Source organism: Oreochromis niloticus, linkage group LG16 (assembly GCF_001858045.2).
Source record: "Oreochromis niloticus isolate F11D_XX linkage group LG16, O_niloticus_UMD_NMBU, whole genome shotgun sequence".
NCBI classification, from domain to species: domain Eukaryota; kingdom Metazoa; phylum Chordata; class Actinopteri; order Cichliformes; family Cichlidae; genus Oreochromis; species Oreochromis niloticus.
Window position 1 is genome coordinate 33,710,293 of NC_031987.2, and position 27,793 is coordinate 33,738,085.

At 41.6% G+C, this 27,793-nt stretch overlaps 1 protein-coding gene across 22 annotated transcripts in view; it reads left to right on the forward strand.

Annotated features, from left to right (window-relative positions):
* ttn.2 (titin, tandem duplicate 2) overlaps positions 1 to 27,793 on the forward strand; it is a 217,833-nt gene that overhangs the window by 36,783 nt on the left and 153,257 nt on the right. For 16 of the 22 annotated variants that reach the window (XM_025903577.1, XM_025903582.1, XM_025903581.1 and 13 more), the window contains 19 exons: positions 16,434 to 16,712; positions 16,997 to 17,560; positions 17,798 to 18,079; positions 18,171 to 18,449; positions 18,532 to 18,813; positions 18,908 to 19,186; positions 19,427 to 19,714; positions 19,803 to 20,081; positions 20,198 to 20,479; positions 20,569 to 20,847; positions 21,017 to 21,295; positions 24,524 to 24,802; positions 24,897 to 25,184; positions 25,283 to 25,561; positions 25,852 to 26,133; positions 26,360 to 26,638; positions 26,727 to 27,005; positions 27,086 to 27,364; positions 27,452 to 27,739. In XM_025903577.1, the coding sequence (XP_025759362.1) occupies positions 16,434 to 16,712; positions 16,997 to 17,560; positions 17,798 to 18,079; positions 18,171 to 18,449; positions 18,532 to 18,813; positions 18,908 to 19,186; positions 19,427 to 19,714; positions 19,803 to 20,081; positions 20,198 to 20,479; positions 20,569 to 20,847; positions 21,017 to 21,295; positions 24,524 to 24,802; positions 24,897 to 25,184; positions 25,283 to 25,561; positions 25,852 to 26,133; positions 26,360 to 26,638; positions 26,727 to 27,005; positions 27,086 to 27,364; positions 27,452 to 27,739 (5,625 nt within the window). The remainder of the gene's footprint in view (positions 1 to 16,433; positions 16,713 to 16,996; positions 17,561 to 17,797; positions 18,080 to 18,170; positions 18,450 to 18,531; positions 18,814 to 18,907; positions 19,187 to 19,426; positions 19,715 to 19,802; positions 20,082 to 20,197; positions 20,480 to 20,568; positions 20,848 to 21,016; positions 21,296 to 24,523; positions 24,803 to 24,896; positions 25,185 to 25,282; positions 25,562 to 25,851; positions 26,134 to 26,359; positions 26,639 to 26,726; positions 27,006 to 27,085; positions 27,365 to 27,451; positions 27,740 to 27,793) is intronic. The other 6 variants (XM_025903598.1, XM_025903599.1, XM_025903591.1 and 3 more) reach the window with 5 other exon arrangements.

Here is a 27,793-nt window from a genome sequence, read left to right on the forward strand (position 1 = left end):
TTCATTCCCTGTTTAAGTTTAAGGATTAGAAAGGGCGTTTATTCTTCTGTCTGCAAGTCAGGTAAGAAATATTCTAGCATAAAACAAGTTTCAAGAACTAAAACACGCAAACGGTAGCAGTCCATCTTGAAAATATGCTTCTTTAATCACAACAAAATAATATATGTTTTGAAGAAATTTCCACAGACGAAGGATCAAAACTTCCTGCAGGTTTCTAATAAAAAGAATCAAGTCTTGCGTTTATTCGAACAAATATGGTGAGTGAATTTTCTTATGGCATTGTGAGTCCTTGCATGCATTTAATATTTCCATTAATGATTCATTCAAGTCCTTTTTTTCAGTTTTTACCCCTGGAAGCTGTGTTGGTCTGACAGTTGTCCATTTCTGTTTGCAGAACTGTTCTGTCCTCAAAGAAAAGAAGAAACTGTGCATTGCAGCACAGAACTCACTGCCACTTGGCAGCTTAGAGGAGCCTTCTCCGACACTGAGGATTTCATAGATCATGGCCTGGTGTCAGCCAATCGTTGCTCCAGCAGGACTTCATCCATCAGCTCATGGACAGAAAACATTAAACCATCTTTCACAAAGAAACTCAAGTTTCAGTCTGTCTTAGAAGGAGAGGCAGCAGAGTTCAAATGTAAACTGATTGCCTGTCCTCCTCCTACTATCCTCTGGTTTCATAATAACAGATCTATACCTAAAGAGCATAGACGCAGGATCTACACTGACAGCAGAATGCATGTTCACACTACCACTCTGGTTATTCATGGTGTCAAAGAAAAGGACTCGGGCAGTTATAAGGTAATGGCAATAAACATAGAGGGTTCTGCAGAATCCACAGCATCACTTCTGGTGTCACTGAGGGAAGAACAGTCTGCTAACTATCTTGGCTTTATTAGACGCACTGCTAAAGCCCACGAGAGCATCGATACAATGGCAGAGCAGAGGAAAGAGAGGAAGTTTAGGGTTGACCTCAGATATGTCGGGTCTCCTTTTGACAAGATGTCCAAGGTCCATCAGGGTAGATCTCGATCTAAGAATGCTCTTGTGCGTACTGTGTACTTCATGCCTGGTTCCCATTCAGAAGACAAGGAACCAGAAAAGGAGTCCAAGCGGTTAGAAACGGCCTCTGAGCGTGCCCTGTCCCCTACCCCGATGTTTGACAGGTCTGAGCGCTTCAACGACAGATTCAGTGATATCTACTGTGACCGACGCACTGGCACCAGGTTCAGTGATAAGTTCAGTGACAGGTGCAGTGACAGATACAGTGAGAGGTTCAGTGACACTGAGAGTCTCCACAATGAGGTAAGAACAAAACTTACTACACTCCAAAAAGCTGTCAAACAGAAAAAGAGGCTTTCTATTTCCACCATGTCTTCCTCTGAGTTTGAGTTAGAATCTGTTGCCAGCGAGTCAAGCTATGCAGATTATGTTGAGAGACTTAGGGTCAAGCCTGCTTCTCTGCCTGATGTTCAGCATTTCAATCGACCCTTTGATTTGGGTGAGACTTATAGGGAGTTTCAAGGTAAAACCTCTAGCAGGCACCCCGCTGAGCCTTGTGTTAGACATTCATTCGAGCCTCAGTCGAGAACCAGGGCCATCCAATTAATGAGAGGTGAGCTGGTCAATACAAGTGTGTCAGGAACAGAAAAGACATCAGACGACAAACATTCAGAGAAACTAGAGGAAGAAAAAGTTAAGGGTTTTGTTGAAATGCAAGCAGATGTGGTTGATGACCATAAGGTGCAGGTTACAAATGTTGGGATGACGGCATGTAATCTTGAAGGACCGTTCGATGAGAAAGTGGTTTACCCAGAAACTACAATGTACACTGAAAGTGTGGAACCTGTTAAAAGTGTGCCTTCTCAAGAAGCAACATTACTCATACAGTCGACCATGCCAAAGTCAGTCACATCTACCAGAGAGAAGTTTCTTAGAGAAGACACAGCAGCAACAGAAATAGCTGATCCGTGTAAAGAAGCATTTGCTGGGGAGGATTTGAGGGCTCGTTACGAGAAGAGCCTGGAAGCTGAACGAATAGCTTGTCAGGAGAAACTCCTTGCCCTGAGGATCAGGAAATGGCAGCAAGGAAGTAGGATGTCAGAAGAGGAGACATATGATCCTGAAACTGATCTGCCCATTGTCCCTGAGGCAAAGTCCACAGAGCCCACAGGGCACATTTACGACCAGCAGGAGAAAGGAGCAACTGTGGAACCTGAGGCCATACACTCTTTTTTTCATGAATCACTCAAAAAAGAGGAATGGGAAGATAATCCTGAAGGAGTGGCTCAATCAACACCCACATCTACAATAAAGGTGAGAAGCAGAGAAGTGGAAAGGTCTGCCTCTGTGGGTACAAAACCTTCCACAGTGACAATTGGGCTAGAAGAAGACACAGCACCACGGACACTGATGCACAACTCCCCAAGAATAAAAGCTAAAGCAGCAGAAGAAGAAAAGGAGTTGTCACCAAGAACAAAACCAAGGCCAGAGGACAGATTTAGAATTTCAGGGAGATTTATTAGTGAAAAGGTAACACCAGACAGAAAAGGGGGAAAACAGGTTGAGCCATGCGATCAGTTTGCAGGCAAGCTTTTTAGAGCTCCGTATGAGAAGAAGCTAGAAACTGGAGGAACTGAATGCGAAGAGAAACGCCTTCTCTTAGGGATCAGGCAGGAAGGCATGAGAATATCAGAAGAGGAGACATTTGACCCAGAAACCGATCTGCCTATTCCAGCAGAGACACAGTACAGGGAGAGTGAGGAGCACATTCACACCCCACAAGAAGTAATGGAGAAAAAGATAGCTCCTGTGCCACTGCCTATGGTACCTAAAGTCAAAGGTGTAGCAGAGCAGCTTGAAACATCTGCCCACTCGGTCAAAGCACAAGTGAAAACAAAACTAGAAGAACTGGAACATGAGAAACAAAACTTGCTGAGATTAAAAGCTAAAGCACCAGAAGCTGAATTTGAGTCTAGATCTGAAACAAAAGCTAGAGCAGAGAAGATGCTGTTTGAGAAGACAGGAGCAGAAAAGGAGCTCCAGCTGTCGAGGGAAAACATCTCAGACCTGAAGAGTGAGAGTGAGAAGTTTATTAGTGAAGAGGAGGCTTTGACTCAGCGAATAAGAAAGTGGCAACAGGATGTTTTAATGGAACAAGAGCAGACTGCAGAACTACAAGGTTATTCACCTTTCCAGGCAGGGAAGACCACTGAGGTTGGAACAAATCTCACAGAGGCCTCTGCTTTAGAACTGGCAAACAAAGTCAAAGAGAAATGTGTTGCTAGTGAGCCTGCTCCTGCTGGTTTCCAAGATCAGGAGGGTCAAACTCTGCAGTGGCCTCTGGCTGGTGAACTGCCAACAGAGGGCCGTGTGACAAGGCTGCAGAGGGACAGTGAGTACTTTGTAAGTGAGGAAGAGGCACTGGCTCAGCGCATACTAAAATGGCAACAGGATGCAGTTGAACAAGAGGATACAGCTGAGCTCGAGTCTGAGTGGCCCCAACTGCCCCTGACTTATTGTGAGCCCCATCATAGTGGCATGTCTCATGAAGCCCACCCCAGTGAACCCCCACCTCCACATTTATTTTCAACAGAAAAACCGTCAGTTTTTCAGCCCATTGCAAAGTGTGATCTGTCACCTCCTTTTGAGGCTTCTATGGCCAGGCACCCCGCTGCAGATGCTAGTTTGCTACACCATGTGGGTGCACCTGATGCCCCCGTAAGATATCAAAAGGACTCTCAGGCTTCATCAGTTCAGAAATACTCTCCAACCCAGCTCACTGGTCATCCTTATGAGGAATATGAACGTACTTCTGCCTCTTATGAGAGCCATCGTGAGCCTTCCCCAGTCAGGAGAAGCTCCCCATCCCTTAGTCGACACAATGATTCAGAAAGAGAGGGAGTGATGAGGTTGAGAAGGGACAAGTATGCTATGCATGCTGATAAATCCAGCAGGCAACACTTCCAGTCAGAGGTAAGAGAAGAGAGAGACATGGAAAAGGAGATGGGAACTGCAAGAGAAAACACTGAATGGAAACAACACAGGGATGAAAGAAGTGGAGATTTGAGAAATCTGAGATCTACACAGGGTAAGGAGATGACTACTGAAATAGGTGATATAAAGAAGGAAGAGAGAAGAGTTGAAAATGTGGAGTTAAACATAAAAGATCTTGGAAGTCTTGGAGGCTCACATCCAGTATTTGTTAAAGAAATATCTTCACTTAAAGTAAAAGTTGGCGAGATGTCTGAGTTTATTGGCCAGTTCCAAGGTGATCCTCCACCTACTGTGAACTGGCTCAAAGATGGCCATCCAGTGGACCACAATCCTGACTATGATATCATACAGAAATCTAATAACTCGAAGCTCACCATATTCTATCCAACAACAGATCACGAGGGCACATATGACTGTATCATAACCAATAAACATGGCAAATCCATCTGCAGTGCTACTCTTGAAATCTCTAACAAAAAGGTGCCAAAAATGTCAGGAGTCACACCGGATGTGGTAAAAATACAAGCACCAATGAAGGAGGAAAATCAGGAGAGTCTGATTGAGGAGCAGTTTCAGACCTACACTGATTCAGGAAAGGTAACGTTAAAGGTGCCTCAGATGGAGATCATTAAACGCCGCAGCTCAGATGAATCTTTTAGCACCTCACCCGTAGAAATCCGAATTACAGCTGCCACCCCCATCCCTGAGATGGCTGAGGAAATTGCTGTGGACAAACCTCAGGTATATACAGAGGGAATGTCATCTGGACCGAGTAGTGAAGCAGCATCCCAGACTGTCAGACACAAATTTACTTTCTCATTTGATGTGGTTGGTGAAGCTCCCTGTGTAGTCACTGAATTAGAGAATATAACCTGTTCTGAGGGCGAAACAGCTGTCTTGAAGTGTGTTATAACTGGTGAACCTGCTCCAGAGGTCACATGGTATCATGACCATATTTGCCTTGAAGCTACTGTTGGAAAATATAGTACTGAGATACATGATAAAATGTACATGCTGTATATCAGCAATTTTACGTACCCCGATGCTGGACTGTACAAATGTGTTGCTAAAAATAAGCTGGGAGAGGTAACCAGTATCTCTGAAGTTTCTTATCAAGTTGAAAAACCTAAGAAACTGTCAGAAGGTGTTGATTTCACCCCATCTCAGACAGCGAGGAAGTCTCCTTATGGCTTAACTGAGGATTTCAAGAAACCTGACATCTTCCAAAAAGCTCAGGATAGTGTTGTGCTGCCAAAAGTTAAACCTCCGAGTTCACAAGCTCCAACAGAGATGCCTGTCAAAACTACTATAGCCAGACCCAGTCTCTCTAGAGAGCCTCAGGTTATATCTGGCTGTGGTCTGCAAGGTTCTGCTGCTGTAATTAAAGTTTCTCAGATTAAACAGGCTTTCGAGTCAACATCACCAATTAGATTAACGGAAAACCTCTCTCTGGAAGAGGAAAGAAAGAAAACACTGTTCCCAGAGGAGTTTATACCGTCTGTTGCCATGTCTCTTAACCAGCAGGAAGAGGTAAAGCCACATAAACCTGATACTATGCATACAGAGAGCTGTGACCAGCTTGCTTCACCTACAATCGGAAGTGAAAGTTCTTACAAAGCCTCTCATGCTCCAGTAGAATCCAACAAGCCCATCGCTTTTGAAACCTCCCAGGTCACTGATGTCAGTAAGGAAGTTATTTCACGAGTAAGTTGTGGTGCAGTTAAAGAGTTTATTGAGGAAATGTGGGAGTCTCCAGAGGTGGTGAGACCAGGGTCACAGGCACTTGGCCTGCTCCCTCAACACACTGAGGCGGGTGAAGTGGAGAGATTTAGGTGGGAAACATTTGACAGAACTGGCAGCCACATTGCTTTCGAGTCTGAGAAATTACCTGCAGGAAGCTGCTTTCCCACACTTTCTTCTCAACCTGAAGGAACTGTTAAGCCCAAACAAATTTCTAAATCTCTAAAACCAGCAAGCCAAAGTGCAGTTCCAAGGGTTTGCTCTGTAGAAAGTGAGGCTAAAATCTCATGTATGGCAAATTATTCTGACCATGCTAGTGTTGGAAGGGGTTTAGAAGAAGTAGAAGAACATGTGAAGCGTGATGTGAAAGGATTAGAAGAGGAATTTGAGTTAATGTTAGAGCATGTGCGTAAGGAGGGTGAGCTTTCTGGTGATAAGCTTATTTCCATACAGGAGCCCACTAAGGCTAAAGCCTATAATGAGGAGCTGATTTCGTTCCCAGAAGTATCTATGGACAGCGGTGTTTTTGGTAGTATGCTAGAATCCCAGGATGACAAGAGAGAAATATCAGAGAACATAGTGGTTGATGATCTAATTGAGTCTCCTACACAAATTAAGGGTGAAGATGAGAAAATTGAGGTTCGCTTGAAGTCAGAACCTGAAACATTTATTGTCAAGCCTAAAGTACTCACAACAGCGAACCCACTTGGTCGGTCTACAGCTGCTGCTGACCGTGGAAAGGAAGGAGATAGTATGGAAAGAGACTCAGCAGATCAAGCTAGGGGAGCAGCAGCAGCAGCTGGCTCCATAGAGGAAGAGGAGGTCACTTTTGGTGCAGTGTACAACTACTACAGTCCTCCTCCAGACTGGGGGAGGCCGCTGTCCCCTGAGTCTGAGATGTCCATAGAGATTGGCAGCACTGTGAGTGAAGACATAGTTGAGGTAGCTGAGAGGTTCTACACCCCAGGCTCCTCTACTGAAGTCTCACAACCAATTGCACAGTCCTTTCACACTCCAAAGTCTCCCGTGTTCTTTCATACTCCAAGTTCTGATGAATCTGGTGGGTTTAAGACCCCTCAGGAATATCCATTCTCCCCTGTAGAATACAAGAGACCATCAACAGAAGACTCATGTGAGAGGTTCTTCTCACCTGTTCAATTCCTAACCTCTCCTACTGATGAGGGCATCGAAAAAACTCTATCTGGAATGAATGTGGACGAAAATCAATTCCTCAGCCAGGCTAGAGGCTCTTTGGGGTTGTCAACCCTGCAGGAGAAAGTGCAGGGAATCCCTCCGGCCTTCCTAAAACCTCTCATGAAGAAAAACGTGTTTGAGAATGACACATTAACATTTCATGCTGAGGTGTTTGGCCTACCTTCCCCAGAGGTGAATTGGTTCCGCAACAAAACCCAGCTGCTAGCAGATGACAGAGTTACTATAGAGCGAGATGGTGACAGCATCTCACTAACAATTCAAAATGTCACTAAAGCTGATCAGGGGGAGTATATTTGCGAAGCTGTGAATTATGTTGGAGAAGCCAGAAGTGTTGCTGTAGTGATCATTGTATCACAGGAAGTAAGGTTTACGCCCGTCCCACCTGCTGTCTCCCATCAGCACGTCATGAAGTTTGACGTGGAGGAAGATGACTCTTCTCGTTCGCCATCTCCTCAAGAGATTCTGCTTGAAGTAGAGCTGGATGAAAATGAAGTCAAAGAATTTGAGAAACAGGTGAAGATCATCACCATACCTGAATACACAGCTGACAATAAGAGTATGATCATATCTCTGAATGTGTTACCAAGTATTTATGAGGAGGGTGCTGTGGACTTTGTCACCCAGGAGCATGATGACTTGAAAATAGCATTCGAGGTCACTGAGATGCCCCCACGGTTCATCAATCCAATCTGTGACATGGAAACCCCAGAAGGCACCACTGTAATGTTTGAGTGCTCACTTATGGGAATTCCATCTCCCATCGTATCCTGGTTCAAAGGTGATAGAAAAATTCCTCAAAATAATAAAAAATACTTGCACTCTTCTGATAGTGACAATCATTTCCTGAAGATTTGTAAAGTCACAACACAGGATAGTGGCGTGTATACCTGCAGGGCAATTAACATTGTCGGAGAGACTCTGTGTAGGGCTTCCCTAGTGGTGTTAAGTGCCAAGGATTTCTCGGGAAAGACCAGGGGCAGGGAGCTGACCGCTGTGTCCCTCGGCAGTGCCAAAGTCCAGCCCCAGAGATTTGACTTGATGGTTGGCAACACATCATTTGATGGTGAACAGGTGTCAGAAATTGAGCTTGAGTTTGATTTTGAACAAGAAGCTGATGAGTCACAGCGGGCAGTCAGGTTGGTGGCCAACACTGACAATAAAACAAGTGAAGAGGGAGAGAAATATGTCAGCATTGACTTTGATGTATTTGCTGAGACAGCAAAAGATGAAAAGATAGAATTTAAAGGTAAGTCCAGTGATATGTGTAGCTTCCAGTTTCAGGTGACTGAGACACCCCCGAAATGTATCATACCATTGACTGATGTAACGGCAGCAGTAGGGACACCTGTCATTCTCCAGTGTCTGGTTAATGGTAAGCCAAACCCCACTGCTGAATGGTACAAAGACGGAGACCGTATCACAGACAGCAGGTATATAATCCAGGTGAAAACTGCAGGCCACTTCAATCTGCTCATTACTAATGTGACCCAGAGTGATGCTGGTGAATACAAGTGCATAATCCAAAACACAGCTGGCTGCATTGAAACTGCAGCACTGCTGAAGGTGTTTTAGAGGTAAAGGTGCTGGGACTGGGCATATATTGATATTTTGTGTTGTATCTAAATTTTGCTTTCACAGTAGAATAAGATTATGACTTGGGGAGGAAAATGATGAATGAATGAAAAACAGAGTGTGAAGGAAAAGCTTATATTCAAAGAGAACGTGTATGCAATTTATCTATTTATTTTGCCATATATATATATATATATATGTAGTACATGAGGCTTAACTTTTCAGTAATCAGTAAGATTTCTTTACAATATCTAATTATATGCTACAGGCACATTAAACCCATGAAGTTTAACAACTTAAAGCCAAGTGCTGCCTGTTAGCAAGTTTGCAGATAAGACTGGCTAGAGGTTGAGTGAAGGAAATTATTATTTTTATAGAGAGCTTGTCTTCTGTCTCTGAAAAGAGAATGTTTTCTTACTACACTTACTAGTTTCTTAAAATCTTCTTACAGGTTTAAGATTGTGGCAAACAATAATTTGATTACCTGTCGTACATATAGCACGTGTCTAACAAGAAAGCTAGCGCTCAAATAACTGAGTATGTATGTAGTAAATGTTTCTTTTAGTGTGTCAGTGACGGTAATGTGCTACTTTACATTTTTGTTCAAAAAACATAGCTTTATGTGTTTCTCTATTGTCTGGTAACTCTTTGAAAGTAACATTATTACCATAATGTATTTACAATTCAGTGACAAAGTGTTGCATCCAAAATCTAAAAATGTTAGCAGCCTGTTTTTTTGTATTTTGGTGTTAAGAGAAATTTGCACTAATGAAGATGATAGCAACAACAATATTATTTGTATTAGGCAAATATCACAAATACAAAAACCTGTGTAATATCACTGACATTAGTCAAAGGAGTTTGCAAAGAAAAGCGTCTGGACTTCTTTGAGTTGCTTGAAGACGTTTCACCTCTCATCCGAGAAGCTTCTTCAGTTCTAAGGTCAAATGGCCGAGAGTCCCAGATTTAACCCAGTGGGAGTATCCCCCCAAGGAGGGACAAAGGACCCCCTGGTGATCCTCTAATCACATGCGCCAAGGTGTGAAAGTGGGTGTGGGACCTAATCAGCCAGGGTTTCGGGTGAGCCCATTGTGAAACCTGGCCCCACCCTATCATGTGATTTCCTGAGGTCAGATGGCCCAGGATGTGAGTGGGTGTTAAGGTGTCTGGGGAGGGAACTCAAAACTGGATTGACCTTAGAACTGAAGAAGCTTCTCGGATGAGAGGTGAAACGTCTTCAAGCAACTTAAAGAAGTCCAGACGCTTTTCTTTGCAAACTCCTTTGACTACGATGACCTGGATGACTGAGAACCTTCACAGACATCACTGACATTAATATTTCCATGTTTGCTCAAAGGCAGCAATTATGAATAACTAACAAATAAAACAACATCTTCTAAATGTTACTGATATGCATCAGTGAGTTCGTCCCAGCCCTAACACTGCTAAAACCATACATTTTAAGCAGTGATCTTATCACAAATCAATTGGCAAACTTGAAGCTCTTTAGTTTGGATGAGGCGGAAGTTTTTCTAGCAGATTTTGTCTTTTTTTGGATTTTGTGTGATTCTAAGTTCTTCCTGTTTCTAAATGAAATTTATGGCTTTTTGAAGCATTTTCAAATGTCACAGAAGAGCAACTTGATAACTTATTTTAAAAATAGATAATACTGTGAAAAATCTTTTAAAAACAAAATATAAGTTTGGCATCTTGTAAATATGTGTAATTTTAGGGGTGTATGAATGTTTACCCAGAAAAATACAAGATTCTGATATTAAGGTTGAATTTATATGTACAGCTGTCATCTTGGTTTGTCTCAGTTTATATAATAAAATTTCTGATGCAGTCTGAGCTTGCTTTTTTAAAAAAGCTTTCAAATGGATGATTTATGATGAACATTGTCCTCCTAAGACCTGAACTCTTTCATGGCATGCATTTTTAATTTCTCTTTGCTATTTGGGCTGATTGGGACCTGACGAATGTAAAAACAAAGAATTACCAGATTTTTTTTTTTTTTACCTTATTTTTGTTTCTGAGGAAACTGAGATCTACATATGAGGTCATTTGTTTTAAATTTCGATAGAACAGTGGCAGTATAATGTCCTCGTAAGTGGATATCAGGCCCTTGTAGAGCAAAATTTAGTATTTTGTTCTAGACAACCCAAAATGTGATGTCCCCATATGTGGATGCCAGGTCCTAGAAGGTTAAAAGGGAAAATGGAGTCATTAAAAGCTTTGTTTTGTAGAAAGGTTTGCTGAAAATTCCTGATTCTGGAAGTCATACCAAACAGTCTTTATTCTGTGCATCATTCCAGAATAAAAGACAAAAATATTCAAGACAATATAAATGCATGAAATACAGTTGCCTTATATGTCATGAATAAGAATGTAACAGCTATAATGATATACAGTGCTTAACAAATTTATTAGAGCAATTGTCAACAAAAAATCAAAAGTCAAAAAAAAAAGTATTTAAAAAACTTACTGAATTCACTGCACTGAGTTAATATTTTTATTCCCAAATTCAAGCTGCACACTGGACTTACATGAGAAATCAGACATTAATCAAGCATTACTGGGGCTGAACTGGTAATCTGGAATGCTGGGTATTTTCCCAATGGGCCAACGCACTTTTGGGCCGATGCGTCAATTAAAGGGCAGCTACTAACCAGCCGTACAAGTACTGACAGCAGCCCATTCATTAACTTTCATTACCAATACTGTATTGCCCAATCAAATCTCTTAACGCAACCAGGCCCTCCCAACCTTCACTGTGTGCACACCATGCAGAACAGAATTGTGGAATAAGTGGTTAAAAAACAAAAGCTAAAGGAGAAAAAGAATATCAATAATCAAAGAAAATAAAATATATACGTAATATGTGTATAAGAAATTTTAGAAATAAAACAAATTTCAGAATGATAAAAAATTGATACTAGTTCTGCTAATTAAGGGCAGCTCTGACATAATTCTTGCACTAGGTGGTGGTCTGATAAATTAACACTGTAAATGGGTCGAAAGTTAAAAACAAACCAGAATGGTCAGAGCGTTTGTGTTTCATGTGTGTTCGTGTAATTGTTAATAGTTAATGTGCTTATTGTAGTTTTGTCACATGTCCTAGGATTGTCCTCATAATTACTTCATCAGCTAAAGCAAAATTTGAATATTTTTAAACTGAGACATTTATTGTTAAAAGATTTTTCATTATTGTAATTTAAATATAAAAATATGTTTTCTTTCACTTTTAGAAAGCAAAATATGGATTGAACTCAACAACTGACTGTAAAAGTCCTCTCTGCTGAGATTTGTTTTAGATGAGGACAGTCCTAATATTTGATGTTGTGAATGAAGTGTTAAAACCATAGCTGCTGTCTTTTGGATATTATTATCCAATGTCCTGCTCAATATTTCCTGACAGAGGAAACCATCATCACCACTGTGGAAGAACAAGAGGAAACCTACTACACTGGTGTCCAGTTACCACAAAAAACTAAAACGCTTGAACTCAAGCCAGATTCCAAACTTTACTCTTCCACTTTAGAGAAAAAAAAAGAAAAGCCTGTTTTCCTTACTCAGCTCTCCGGAGCAGCTGTAAACACTGGGGAAACTGCCAGGTTTACAGTTAAAGTATCTGGCTTTCCAAAGCCAACTGTGCAATGGTCTCACAATGGAAAGGTTGTAAAGAGCTCTTCTGTATACAAGCTGATAGAGGAGAAGGATGAATACACACTGGTAATCACCCAAGTCACATCTGAGTATGAGGGCAAGTACTCATGCACTGCCACGAATAGATTTGGCCAGACGACATGCACCACATACCTGGAGGTGAAAAAGCCTGAAGCCAGCCAGGCAGAGAAATGGGTTGAGAAGATGTTTAAGCTCACAGGTCAGCCTGCTAGTTTCACACTTCAGATACAACCCGTGAGGTGCTCAGAAGGAACAGAGGCTTCTTTTAATTACAAAGTCAGTGGTGATCCGGTCCCTGATATAAAGTGGTTCAAGGGGCCTTTCCAGATCCAGCCCAGTAGAAACTGTATCATTAGAACCAATTCAGATGGATCTGGTTTCATCATTATTAAGAATGCCAAACAAGAGGACAGTGGCTTATACACGTGTAAAGCCTCCAACCAGTTTGGTGAGACTGCTTGTAGTGCAGAGCTTGTTGTATTCAAAGAATCAGTCTCTGCTTCTCACAAACAGGAGGCAGCCATTCAGAAGAAAGGTTACAAGGTTTTAGTGACAGAACAAGCAACAGAGTCACGCTTGTACCAGGTCAGCCTCCCAGGCCAGGATAAAGCTAAGTCAGATCAGATGGTTTACACCATCGGCACAGAAGATCGGCAGATTATTCCCAGCGAGCAAGTGAGCTCCCTTAGAGAAGTAGATATCTCCACTGCCACTGTGTACTGTGAGAGGGTTACCCACCAGGCAGCAATACTTCAGGCACATGAGACAGAGGAACGGGTGTCTGTGGTTCCTACTCACCCAGACCAAGTGTCAGCTGTTCCTGCGAAACAGCTTCACATGGCAGCATTCACATCATCTGTTGAAGAGAGTCAGGACCTCACAGAGCAGCACTGTGATGATATTCAAAGGCCAGATCTCATTGAGCTTCAGGCAGTCAGTGAAAAAAAGTCAAAACACATGTTAGCTGTTGTTGAGGAGCTCACACCACTTTCTGCTGTTAGCACAGAGCCACTGGGTGACAGGAAGTCTGCTACTGTCAAAATCACTTCAGAACCTAAACATCTAGTCAGTGGTCATCAAGTGAAAACACAACTGTCAATCCTGAAAGAGGAGTCTCAAGAGATCCCCAAACCACAAGAAGAGATGGGTTATAAGGTTAAGGAAGGTATTAAGATTTTATATTCGGCCCAGTCCACAGAAAAGCAGGTGCTTGCAGAGGGTCACACAACTGAGTTAGCAACAGCAGAATCTGCTGTTAAGTCTTCAATTAGAAAAGAACATAAGCCACCTGTCACAGCTTTAGTTAATGAGTCTAAGCAAACTCTTTGGAAGGAGTCAGAATTCTCCATTCAGAGGCCTGCTGAGGAAGCAGCCCATACCTGTAAAGATACGATGATGAAAGCAGCTCTAACTGCTGAAGAGACACAAATGCTGCAGGGTGAGTCCACACAGTTGCTTCCTAGTCTAGACAGTGCCATGTCCATTAAGTCCGAGGTAGAAGGAAAGCAGTTGTTACACCTGCAGGTTATAACAGAACAGGACCTCCTTCCATCTGAGAAAAGACTAACATATGAAAAACCAACACCAGAACATGCAGGGACCAGAAAGAGTCCCACTTTGCTACATACTGTTAGTCAGGATGAGCAGAGAACAGTAGTTTGTGAGGCCACATCAGAGTTTGACTCCAAGGCAGACACTATAACCATAGAGCACCAGAAAGAGGCCCCTACCCTGCTGCATCTCCAGTCAACCCACCCTGTGGAGGTCCTACCCAAAGAGGGCATTCTCACAGTTGAGAAGCCTGACCAGCTGGTGGCAATGCAGAAACAAGAAAAGGCAAGAAACCATGCAGCTCTTTCAGAAGAGAAACGAGAGCTCACAGCCGATTTTTACTCAGAACTGGATTTGTCCTTGTCTGGAGTTCAGTCTCAGTCTCGTACTGAGCCCAAGCCACAAAGTATCCTCCAACTGTGCTACCAGCCTGTGCAGTTGTCAAAAGAGACACCAGTTAGCACAGAGTGCAAGCATCAGCGAGCTCTACTACAGAAGGAGGATCGCTGGAACGTGATGCATGTCACTTCTGTGACAGATGGACAGGCTTTGGAGGAGGGTCACACAGATCATCTAACAGCTATAGACAAATTTACATGTCAGACAACCGTAGAGCCAAAAGTACCCACCGAGCCAATCCAGATTGAGGAGAAAGAGATCTCCACTGAGAGTAGTGTCTTTCTAAAGGCAGCAGAACAGGACTTTGCTGTTCAGATTCAAGAGGGTCAGTCAGTCAGGCAGTCAGTAATGATGGACGAGAAGCGAGTGCTGACAGGTGAATTCTCTCAAGAGATCACCAAGTCTGAGACCACCAAAGTTGCTGTTAATGCACAGCAAAAATTGTCCCTTTTGGCACCAGAATCTAAAGATATTACAGCTCTGCCTAAAGAGATGACATTTGTGATCCAGATCCCTAAATCATTCAGTTCAAACATACAATGTCAGCTCAGAGATGCTCTTCAGTCTGCTGTAGCCAGTGAACAGCCAGTGTTACTGGCTGAAGTTGTGGGATACCTACACGCTGTAGAAGTACAGGAGGTCAAGGTTCAAAGAGAGCCCAAGTGGGCTATGTTCACATATCTGATCACAACAACAGGTGCCCCTGTGGAGATCACTCTAGCTTTTGAGGGTGAATACCCTCAGACAGCTGACCTCAGGACTGAGGTTCAGGCAGCATTTCACTCCATGGTATATCAGGAGTCCCATGTTCTTACTTCAGAACAGCAAGGTACTATGCAACTAGACAAACCTCAGAGGGCACAAGTCACCTCAGCTCGCTCTAGCGAAACAGTGTCATCCATGGTGAAGACTGTGAGCGTGACAGAGAGCACAGCGGATTTTACTGCTGTTAAATCTCATTCTGCATCACTTCAAACTGAGTCTAAAATGGCAGTTGAGCATGCTACATTGGAGGAACGGGTTGTAGTGCAGGAATCCATGGACACAAAGGTAAAACGGTCATCCCATATCAAAATTCAAACTGAAGGTCACATGGCTTCTGAGCAGTCAGAGCAAGTTTCAAGACAGGAGGTGAGGTCAACAATCATTACAAGTCAAGAAAAAGATGTAGGAGTGTCAATCATTACCACGTCTACTACCACTGAGCAGGCAGTGGATGTCAGCATTTCCAAAGAGGGCATCGAAGTATCCAGGCCAGAACTGAGAGAATACCCTGTAATTGTTAATTCTCTCAATGACATGCTGATAGAAGAAGATAGTAGAGTAACCTTCAGCACTACCATTAAGTACGTCACAAAGGTAAACTGGTTTTTCAATGGGCAATTGGTGCAATCTGGCAAAGAGTTCAAGTGTTCCAAAGACCATGACACATACACAATGGTTATCAACAAAGTTGTCAAGGAGAGGCATCAAGGAGAATATGTTTGTGAGGCTGAGAATGAAGCCGGCAGGACAACAACATCTTCAAGGCTCACTGTGGTCTCAAGAGGTTTGATAACAGGAAAAATCTATGTATCATTTACTCATTCATCCAATCCATTTTCTTTGAGAGCAACTAATCATTCAGTGGATCATTCCAAACCTTTGTCTTCACATGAATATATGCATTTGTCACTTTGGTTCCTCTATTCATTTCATAGCTTGGCATGAGCAGTCTAAGCAGGGCACTGGATGGTACTAACTCACTCTCTTCTTTTTTCCACATCATCTTGGTCAGTATTTCCCTAAAGACCAGAACCATCACAGTCGTAATGTAATTTTATTTCTGAAGTGCACAAGCTTCTTGCTATAATGTTTGTCATGATCTGGCCATTAGGATACTTTCAAAGTCTCTCCATGTTCACATTGGCATGCAAGTGGCACCAGACTGCTTTGTTTTAAACATGTGTTTTCCATGATCTGTCACCATTCTCCACGTCCACAATGTCTCTCTGCATGTTTTAAGGGCTTCAGATTGCCTCATCTTTCACAAACCAAGAAAATCATGTACACTGATATCATCTTCTTTCAGGCTGCTTTTTGTAAAACCATGGGGCTAATGTTCTGGCGTTTTTTTGGTTTTGTTTTTCTCCACAGTCACCTTGGCTTGCTATCCACCATTATTGTACATTCCACCATTCTTTTTCCTAATCTTTTGTTTGTTTGTTTTTATCTAAAGAGTAGCAGTAAATTTAATTACTAAAATGTGCTTTTTTTGTCTGTGTCTGCAACAGTGCCCCCTGTCTTTAGGCAGAAAATCACACCTCTGGAGATAAATGTCGGCAGTCACACCAAGTTTGAATGTGAGATTGAAGAAGCTCCAGACGTGACATTCAAATGGTACAAATCTGGCACCGAAATCAGACAGAGTGAAAAGTATCGGATCATCAGCTGCCACACTAGTTCCACTTTAGAGCTCCTGAACCCTGTCAAAGCTGATAGTGGAGAATACACCTGCAAAGCTTCAAATCAACACGGCACAGACAGCTGCACTGCCTCGCTCATTGTCACCGGTAAGATCCCAGCAGGACCTCATTTAAATTATTGCTATGCATAAATGTGTTTGAGAGAGAGAGAATTATATACAAACACTGTGTTGTACTTTGAATTATCAAGGTCAAGGTTGGAAGGTATGCTTAGTTTATAGCGCTAAGCTGCTGTTTTATTTGGCAATATATCACTCTTAAGAAGCAAAATGTTGCTATGTCATATTGATCACTGAGTTGCACAGGCTTATTTTTAATGGTGGTTTTTCAAACCTGTTGAACTTTTTGTGTGCTCTGCCTGCTCTCCATAGAGATGTACCCACCAGTATTTGTATCAAAACCAGACCCAATGACTTTATATGTGGGAAAACAAGCTGTGTTCCAGTGCTCACTTACTGGATCCTCGCCTATGGAAGTTGTCTGGCACAAGGACAACATAACAATTTCCTCTGAAAGGAACTATGTCATGAAATGTGAAAAGAACAAGTATTCCCTTCACATTAAAAGTCTTGAACTGACTGATCAGGGAGTGTACCTGTGCAAGGCTTCCAACAGTGTTGGTGTAGCTACTTTTGCAGTAGAACTCAAGGTTATTGACAAGCCCCGGTTTGTTACGGTCATTGAGCCAGTATCTGCAGCTGTTAATGACCCACTGAGGCTGGAGTGCCACGTGAATGAGGACACTGGTGTGGCTGTCACCTGGACCAGGGATGGCAAAAAAGTCCACCAGAGTATGGAGTGTAAACTGTCCTTTGAGGACAAGGTCGCTGTTCTGGAGATCCCCAAGTCCAAACTAAAGGACTCAGGGAAATATGTATGCACAGCTGCAAATGAGGCTGGCAGCTCCTCCTGTGAGGCTGTGGTAACAGTTCAAGGTAAGATCGTAACAGTGATCTTTCCATTTGCCATGATGAAAACCTATGCAATTACCTGAAGTGAGGTCAATGTTGACAAGAGTTTTTAGCTGGCTCCAAGCTAATACTAATACTGTGCTGCTGTCTTGTGCCTTTTTTGCATTCTTTTTTGCTTTCTTATGTCTTGGTTGACTTTTTTCTATATTTCACCAATGTATAAAAAGTCTCAGAGTTTTTTTGAACAAAACACTCTTTCAGAGCCCCCTGCCTTTGTGAAGAAAATGGAATCTAAGCTTACATGGAAACAGGGTATAGCTGCACGCTTACAATGCACAATCAAAGGATCGCCTGAACTTCACATCCAGTGGTTCTGGAATGAAAGAGAGCTGAGTAATGGAGACAAATATAAAATATCTTTCAAGACTGGAGTTGCTACTGTGGAGATAATGAACCTTCTGGTCACAGACAGTGGCAGATACACCTGTGAGGTATCAAATAATGCTGGGAGTGAAAGCTGCAGTACTCTTTTAGCTGTTAAAGGTTTGTCCAAGGAGTTACTTTACATTTACTTCAGTTCAGACAAAAAACAAACTTTGGCATTAACTGCATTTACTTTACCTATGATGCATAGAGCCACCGTGCATTAGAAAAGACCTGCAGACAGTAGAGGCAGTGAAGGGAGCAGCTGCTCACCTGGAGTGCGAGGTCACAGGAACAGCTCCTTTTGAAATCACTTGGTTAAAAAATAAGAAACCCATCACCAGTGATCAGAAGTATAAATTGATTTCCCAAGATTCGATAGCAAGGCTGGAGATTCAAACATTTGACACTACAGATATTGGAGATTATCAGTGTGTCATATCAAATGATGTGGGAAAAGTCACCACTAAGGCTATGGCTAAACTTAAAGGTTAGTAAACTCAAGCCCATCACAGCAGTTGCAAAATCAGATTTAATTCTGTCCATTTTTAACTTGTAATGTGTTTTTGTAGATCCACCAACTTTCTCAAAAAGGGTTGAGAGTGTTACAGCAGTCTTGGGAAATACAGTAAAACTACAAGGAATGATTAAGGGTTCAACTCCCATCACTGTGAAATGGATAAAAGACTCCAAGATGCTAAGAGATGACGATCCAAATATCAAGATGGTTTTTGAGAACGGTGTTGTTAGTTTGTCGATAACAACAGTTGCCATCAGCCATGGTGGCAAGTATTCATGCCAAGCGGAGAACGAGGCTGGGCAACAAAAGTGTGAAGCGATCTTGACTGTGCAAGGTCAGATACCATCTTTGATGCAGCGATGCCTTTACATATTGTAATATAGGTTTTTATGTCTAAACTCTTTGTCCTAAAAACTGTCTTATCCCAGAACCTGCCAGGATTGTAGAGCCTGCAGAGTCCATTAGTGTGACGGCAGGGGACTCAGCCACATTGGAGTGCACAGTCTCTGGAAGCCCAGATCTCAAAGTGAAGTGGTTTAAAGATGGGAAGGAGATCATTAGTGGCCGTAAATATAAGATGACTCTGAAGGATAATATTGCCACCCTGAAAATTCTTACTGCAGAAAAAGGAGATACTTCAGAGTATAAAATGGAAGTGGCGAATAAAGTTGGGAAAGACCAGTGCACGTGTTCAGTCACTGTCTTAGGTTGGCTACTGGTTTCAGCGACTTTTTTGAAATTTTTTTTAAAATTTCTTAAAACCTTTGTTTTAGTTGTGTGTGTTTATATCTACACGGAAAACACATTGTATTTATACATTTTGGGAAATGCATTTTGCTATAGTCCTAAAATGTTGTGTGTACAATGTTATTTGCTTTTGGATTTTGCTCAGTGGTTCCTGTCAGTGTGAAACTGCCAATAAATGATTTTTCTTCTTTAACGTCCAGATCGGATAATGCCTCCAGCTTTCACCAAGTCGCTGAAAAGAGTTGACGGTAACATTGATAATCCTGTCTCCATGGATTGCAAGGTGTCTGGGTCACAGCCCATGACCGTGACTTGGTTCAAAGACGACCAGGAGATTGTTTCTGGAGACAAATTCCAGCCTGAATTTAAAGACAGCTCTGCTATATTGAGAATCATGTGGCTAGAAAAGGCTGACTCTGGTGTTTATAAATGCAGAGCCACCAACTCAGCTGGCTTTAAAGAAACCAGTGGCACGCTCTATGTGAAAGGTCATATCTTATGCGTTTGTTTTCTACATGTAATCTCAGAATTATTCTATACTAACGTAAAATGTAAATTTGTTTTATTGGCCTTCAGAACCCCCAGCGTTCACAGTGAAACCACACGACCAGGATGTTATTCCAGGAACTACAGTTTCCTTAAGAACAGCATTCACTGGAACAGCTCCTTTAACTGTGAAGTGGTTCAGGGAAGAAAAAGAGATAATTACAGGGGGCACTTATTTCATTAAAAAAGATGCCTCTTCAAGCTCTTTGGAGCTTCACTCTGTAAAGCCCACTGATACCTCGAAATACACGTGCGAAGTATCCAATGATGCTGGGAAGGTAGACTGCACAGTAGTCCTCTTTGTGAAAGGTGCAGTCTTTAGTATCATGTGCAACTTCATAAACCTGACTTCAGATTATGCCACTGATATGATATTAACCCTAAACCTCTTCTGTCTCATACTGAATATTAACCTCTTCTATCAGAACCTCCCGTGTTTGTGAGGAAACCCGAGGCAACCAAACTCATCACCAGTGGTGACTCTGCCGGGCTGGAGTGCAAAGTAACTGGCAGCCCAGTCATCAGTTTCAAATGGTTCAAGGATGAAATGGAGATCAATGCCAGTTCTAAATACACAATGAGCTTGATCGACTTGATGGCAACTCTAGAAATAGCTAATTGTACAGTGGAGGACAGTGGAGATTATGTCTGTGTGGCATCAAGTGAGGCTGGAAGTGACCGTTGCACCTGCACAGTTATAGTCAAAGGTTGGTTTAGTGTTAGTTTTAAAGATGTTACTTCTTCTTTTCTTAGGTGATGAAACTATTCATATTACATGTCTGTTGTTTTGTTGTAGAACCACCATTGTTTCTGCGTAGCTTGGAGCACAAGGACGTGGTAAAAGGTTCTGAGCTGACGCTAGAGTGCCAAGTCTCTGGTTCTGCTCCTTTTACTGTGTCATTTTATAAAAACTCCAAATTGATTCGGAACGACAAAAGACACAGGATTACTGTGAAAGAGGACCTGCTAGCACTACAGGTTCTGGCAGTAGAAACAGGAGATGTTGGTTTGTACCAGTGTAGTGTTGAGAATGAAGTGGGAAGGGCCTCCTGTGATTGTCACGTAACGCTAAAAGGTTAGTTTAGATGCTATTGTGGTTAGCTGCCGTAAGCTCTTCTCCTTACACTTCAAAAGGCTGCATTTTAAATCTGTATCATATTTTGAAATCTTAGCAAACACAGTTTTCCTTTTGTTCAGAAGGAATTTACTTGAGATTGCTCAGCTTTTTACATTTTTCTTTGCAGAACCACCATCATTTGTTCGAAAGCTGGAGAACCTCAGCTCATTGGCTGGCAGCGAGGTTTCTCTCATTTGCAGTCTGAAAGGCTCTGAACCCATATCTGTGGCCTGGCTAAAAGACAACCATGAGCTCAGAGAGGCTGAAAACATTCAGATTACATATGAGAACAAGACTGCGCTACTGCAGATCACCAACTTACAGAGCAGTCACTGTGGTAAATACTCTTGCCAGGTGCAGAATCAGGCTGGCAGCCAGACATGCTCTGCTGTGCTGACAGTCAAAGGTTGGTTAAGATATTAAACTCAACTTTGTTTGCACCCTTATTTAAAATCTTTGTATGCCTTCACAGGTTGATAAACTTGACTGCTTTCTTGCAGTCATGTGAAATGGGAAGTACACCCTCTTTCAATTCTAAGAGTCCACATATTTGGGCATAACAAAAATGTAACTGGTCCTTAGTAGGTCTTAAAATTATGTAACTACAGCTTTAAATGAATAATTACACGTACCATATTACACCATAACATTACTTACTAAACAAAAACTCCAAATGCAGAAGCAGTGTGTGAAATACACCCTTACTGTTTCCACAGGAATTACCAGGGTAAATAGCAGTCAGGAGCTGCTTATTAAAGGTGGAAATGTTTGTGATATTGTGTGATGTGATATTTAAAGCCAAATAGATTTTAGTGAGCAAGGAAGGTATGAATGCATTACAGGGTCCCCAATTGGCAGAAATTATTAAGTTAAGCGGCTAATATCAATTTAAATGTAAATGTGTTCCTGTGATTATTATGTTGCCTTGCAAAAAATGTCTACCTGTGCTGGCATGGCAGCTTACTGCAACATATTGCGACTTTTGCAAGCATGTCCATGTCACACTTCGAATAATATTAATTATTATTATAATGATTATAATGTAATTACTGGTCATCAGTCACAGTTTTTCAAAACACCATAACAGACAAAGTGCTCAGAATTACAATTAGATTAAAAAAATGAATTACATGTAAAACATATAAAATATTCAATGTAAGGATGTAGGCTTTTACCTTTTAATCTAATCATATAACAGTATTCCTTATTTTAAATGATCTTAAATTAAAAATTACTTATACCATCATCGGTGATTTTGCATGTAGTCTTTTTGCACAAAGTAGGAACATTTCCATGCACATATTAGTAAATAAGGGCCAAGTACCCCAGCAAAACTACAACATCATGACTGAAAAAAATAATGAATGTGTTGCAATGGCTTAGTCAAAGTCCAGAAATCAGAAGAGAAGACTTTCTGATTTCATTATTTATATCACTTATCAATCTTGTTCACGTTTCACTTTGATTCTCTTCGATTCTTGCTGCGTTCTCATTGGCTCCACTTTGAGAATCACTACTGTCACTAAATAGCATATCAGAGACGTCACATTACTTAATTACTCACCGGAGAAAGTAATTTGTTACACAACTCTTTCCATTACTTTCTTGTTGCCTCGTAAAATGACCTGAAATGCACTGTCTCATTAATGCCAGTTAACAATATAAAAATCGGGCTAAAGTTCCACACACCAACACACATTTCTGTCCTAATGAGGGCACACATACGCTCTTTCCTTTAGTATTTAGATATGAACACCCAATGCTGACAATAAAAGCAAAAAAGGAACCCGGCCCACAGAGACTTCAAAGTGATTGTCACACAGCTTCTACTGTAGAAACAGAAACAGGAAGAACTGGAGGCTCATCCGTTTGTTACCTGTCGAAGTTCAGGGTCGGACTGCTAGGCTGGAGTCAGCATTCACTCAGTTTTAACATCACTCTGGGTTCTTGGCTAGCTTAGCTGACGATGCACCTGATGCAGTTTCCACTTTACCATCCTGCCCTTTGATGCAATAAAAATAAAAGTAATGTAAAAAGTAATGTAATGCCATCTAGCGCTGTAGATGGCGCTGCTATTTTCCTCCTCTGCCACACAAACTGAAATCAGCTGACTGTAGCGCAAGTGCAAGTGAAAACGATGGGCAAGCACAATAACAATTTCAAGGAAGTAAGTAAGTAAAATGTATTTATATAGCACTTTTTAAGACAAGAAGCTGTTACAAAGTGCTTCACATGAGAATAAAAGGCATGTCAAACAAACAATATAACAATATAAAGGAAGTATAAAAGCATATCAAACAAAGCAATAGGACAGTATAAATATCAAACAAAACAACATATTACACACGAACATTACCCAAATGCCTGTCTAAACAGATGTGTTTTAAGCTGTTTTTTAAAAGAAGCCACAGTGTCGATGGTGCGTAGCGGGGGGGGGGGTAAACAGTTCCACAGTATTGGAGCCAGGGTTTGAAAAGCGCAATCCCTCTTCGTTTTCAAAAGGGTCCGTGGAATAGATAAAAGACCACTATCAGTGGGTCTAAGAATCCGCTTTGGAGAGTAGGTTGGAGAAGCACAGTGATATAGGTGGGGGCCTCACCTTGTAAAGACATAAACGTAAAGGTGAGGATTTTAAACTTATATCTATACCCAACCGGAAGCCAGTGCAAGGATTTTAGTATAGGAGTGATATGGGAAAATTTATTACTGTGGGTTAAAAGCCTTGCTGCAGCATTTTGGACCACTTGGAGGCGATTGAGTGAAGCCTTAGATACACAGGAGAAGAGTGCATTACAGTAGTCTAACCGGGAGGAGATGAAGGCGTGGACAAGCATCTCCAGTTCAGCTTTGGAGACAATAGTCCCGAGTTTGGCAATATTTCTTAAATGAAAAAAGCAGGAGTGGGTCACAGATTTAATATGAACGTCAAAAGACAGAGATTGATCAAAAGTTATCCCAAGATTCCGAGCTGTAGCTTTTATCAAGGATGAAAAGGCACCCAGATGTTGACTAATTTGGGGCTTGATATTCTCTGGATAAGCACTCGGTCTTGTCTGCGTTCAGCTGCAAAAAATTGCTTGTCATAAAACATTAATTTCCTTAAGACAGTCCATTAGAGTGGATAGCTTGTCTAATTCCCAAGGTTTAAAAGAGATGTATAATTGGATATCATCTGTATACAGATGGTAGGAAATTTTTTTGAAACCGCTAATGATACGGCCTAAAGGAAGAATATATAGTGAAAATAACAGGGGGCTTAAAACCGAACCTTGTGAACTACTGGGCTCTTGATTCCCTTCCCTAGACATTAATCTAATATAAATAGTTTGGTGGGACATTAAGAAAGTTATGCATAAACAAATGCTGGCAAACATCAGTAAACGGAGTTAAGCGAGAATGTCCTGATATGTGAAACCTTAGAAAAAGGTGTACTTTTTTTCACATGGCTTTCAAACTCATTCATGCTTGAAATTACATGAATGTAACCTTGTAAGTTGACAAGAACCAAATACAACTGTAGAATCTTTAGTATTCTGTAGGCTTAGGTTCTTGGTCTCTCGTTGATGTGTGGTAGTATAGGAAGCTTTAAGTTCTTTGCTGACTGTGTTTTGTTTGTTTTTTTTGGACACCCCAGAACCAGCAAAAATCACAGAAGAAGTAAAGTCTATCAGTGTGACTCAGGGGGATCCAGCTACTCTGGAAGCCAGGTTCTCAGGCACAAAACCCTTGAAAGTCAGATGGCTAAAGGCTGGCAAGGAGCTGACCTCAGGCCAGAGATATAAAGTACAGAGCAAAGATACCAGTTCTGTGTTGAAGATTATTAAAACTCAGAAAAGTGACGGTGGTGAATATATCTTTGAGGTTTCAAACGATGTTGGACAAAGTTCATGTGATGCCACACTCACCATTCTCGGTCTGTTCTTAAATGTCTATCACCTTAGTTTTGATTAATTTAATTTTGCTTTGAACATTGTTTCTCACTCGCCTTTTTCCTTTGTCCATGTTAGATCAAATAATTCCTCCGTCTTTTACAAGAAAACTGAAACAGACAGAAGGTGTCAAAGGATCATTTGCGCATCTGGAGTGTCTTGTGTCTGGTTCTCTTCCAATAACCATACAGTGGTACAAAGATGAGAAAGAGATCCAAACCGATGACAAACACAAATGCACATTCTTTGAAAATGTTCCATTTCTAGAAATCTCCAATCTTGATACTAAAGACAGTGGCAATTATACCTGCATTGCTACAAATAAAGCAGGAACGGTCCAGTGCTCTGGAGTCTTATTTGTGAAAGGTCTGAACATATTTTTGTACCATTTAGCAAATGGATGTGTACAAAGAAATATAGTTAGAAGGATTTTTACCCAGAATGGCTTTGTCTTTGTCTTTCAGAATCCCCATGCATTCTTGAAAAACCTGAATCCATAAATGTTTTGCCTGGCTCAAAAGTCCAATTTAGTATACTGTTCTCTGGCACACCACCACTCACCACCAAATGGTTTAAAAACAATAAAGAGATCCTGTCCAGTGCTGACTGGTCTGTGATCAAAGATAACACCTCGAGCACACTGGAACTCTTCTTTGCAAAAACCACAGATTCTGGAGACTATGTCTGCCAAATACAGAACGATGTTGGCTCCGCTTCATGCCAAGCAACACTCTTTGTCAAAGGTTATCAATCTTTATGTGAAACTGAGTTGCCAAGTATGTCTCCAGCCATCTGTTGGAGCCATTTTTCTCACATTATATTTGACTTTTTCCCTTTGATTCACATTAAAGCTCCACTTTCGACTGATAATTTGTACCTAAATTTTCCATAATACCTCCCTTGCAAGTTCCCAAAACTTGCTATGAGTTTGCTTAAAATGTTATCAACACTTGGATGGAAACATACACTTTGTGAATGTGTCCCCCATGTTGTTCATCTGATGGTTTATCAATTACTCTCTTTTATTCCTTAGTGCCTCCAAAGTTTACACAGATCCCAGCCCGTGTGTCTGTAGTTTGTCCTGGTCAAAGTAAGGTTTTTGAGTGCCAGGTGACCGGCACACCAGAGATTGACATCTACTGGTTCAAAGAAGGCTCTGAAATCAGCCCAACTGATCACTATAAGATGGCCTTTGTCAACTCTGTGGCAACACTGGAAGTCTGTGGGGCTGAGGTTAAACATAGTGGGCTTTACTATTGCGAAGCTCGTAATGAAGCTGGCAGTGAGAGCTGCAGCATGGAGCTGAAGGTTAAAGGTCTGTTGTACATGATGTTCATTGTGCTAGAATTACAAGAGCATTGAATTGAAAGCAGTGGTTTCCCTCAAACAAAGAACTAGACTGATGTGATTTAAGTTAAACGTAAAATAAACAACAGGGCTAGCCAATATTTTTACCTATATGAACTGTAAACCTCTGGACCAGCAAGAAATACTTGCTGGAGCAGAATAGGTACATGACCGTTTGCTCTCCCTCATTTCAGAACCACCATCATTTATTAGAGAACTGGCTCGAGCTGATGTTGTGAAGGGCTCCACTGCCATTTTAGAATGTCAAGTTGCTGGGACGGGTCCGTTTGAGATAACATGGCACAAAGATGGAAAGGAGCTCAAACCCAGTGCTAAACATGCCTTCTCTCAGTTAAATGACACTGTGTGTCTTGAAGTGCACAAATGTGATGCTGTAGATATTGGTGAATATCAGTGCACTGTTGCTAACGAGGTGGAAAGCTGTACTTGTAAGACTACACTAAGCCTCAAAGGTTGGTCTAAGCAGAAGAATAATTCTGCATATTTTCATTTGAGGTAAGGTCTTTAAACTTACTTTAATATTTCATTCTTTCCTAATAGAACCACCAACATTCATCAAGACAATTGAGAACACTGCTATTGTTCTGGGTAAAATGGCAGAGTTTCAGTGCATTGTGAAAGGCTCTCCCATCATCTCTGTACAGTGGAAAAAAGATGAGAATTGGATATTGGAGGATCCAAAGATTCAGAGAACATTTGAAAACAATGTGGCTACACTCCGGATTCCTGCCTGTGAGGCGATACACAGTGGCAAATACACCTGCCAGGTGGTAAATGAGGCTGGGCAGGATAAGTGTTTTGCCACCCTCACAGTGCAAGGTAACTAGTTGTAGCAATAAAATCTCTTTACACTCTGGCTTAGAAACGTTCTGAATTTTTGACTTTGCTTGGGATTCTAGTGCCTCCGCAGATCACAGAGAAACCTGAGGTGGTAAAGGTTACAGTTGGAGATCCAGTCAGTCTGGACTGTAAGGTTACAGGCTCCCCTGAACTCAGGGTGAAATGGATGAAAGATGGCAGGGAACTCAAGTCAATCAGGCAGCACAAGCTGATCTTTGAGAACAATATCAGCAGCTTAAAGATTCAGGCTGCGCAGAAGGAGGATGAAGGAGAGTATGTCTTTGAGGTGGTAAACTACATCAGTAGCTGTACCTGCAAAGTCAAGCTAATTGTATTAGGTTAGTTTCAAAAACACACCGCTGCTGCTATACATAATAATATGTTCACAAAGTCTAACTTGTGTCTTGGTGTTCTTTTGGCAACAGAGCAAGTAATTGGCCCAAGCTTCATCAAACCCCTGGTAGACATGCACGAGATATTGGGGTCCTTTGTTCAGATATGTTGCAAAATATCTGGTTCTCTCCCCATCTCTGTGGAATGGAAGAAAGATGGAACCAAAATCTCTAGTGGTCTAAAACACAAGCTCATTCAGCAGGACAACTCTGTGTCCATTGAAATTGAACAGCTAGAGAGATCTGATGCAGGGTTATACTCTTGCAAACTGACTAACACAGCAGGAAGCTGTGAATGCAGTGGGTCCATCGCGGTCAAAGGTTAGACACTGGTTTTTTTTAACATGATTGGTCATATGATCCTAAACCAAAGGT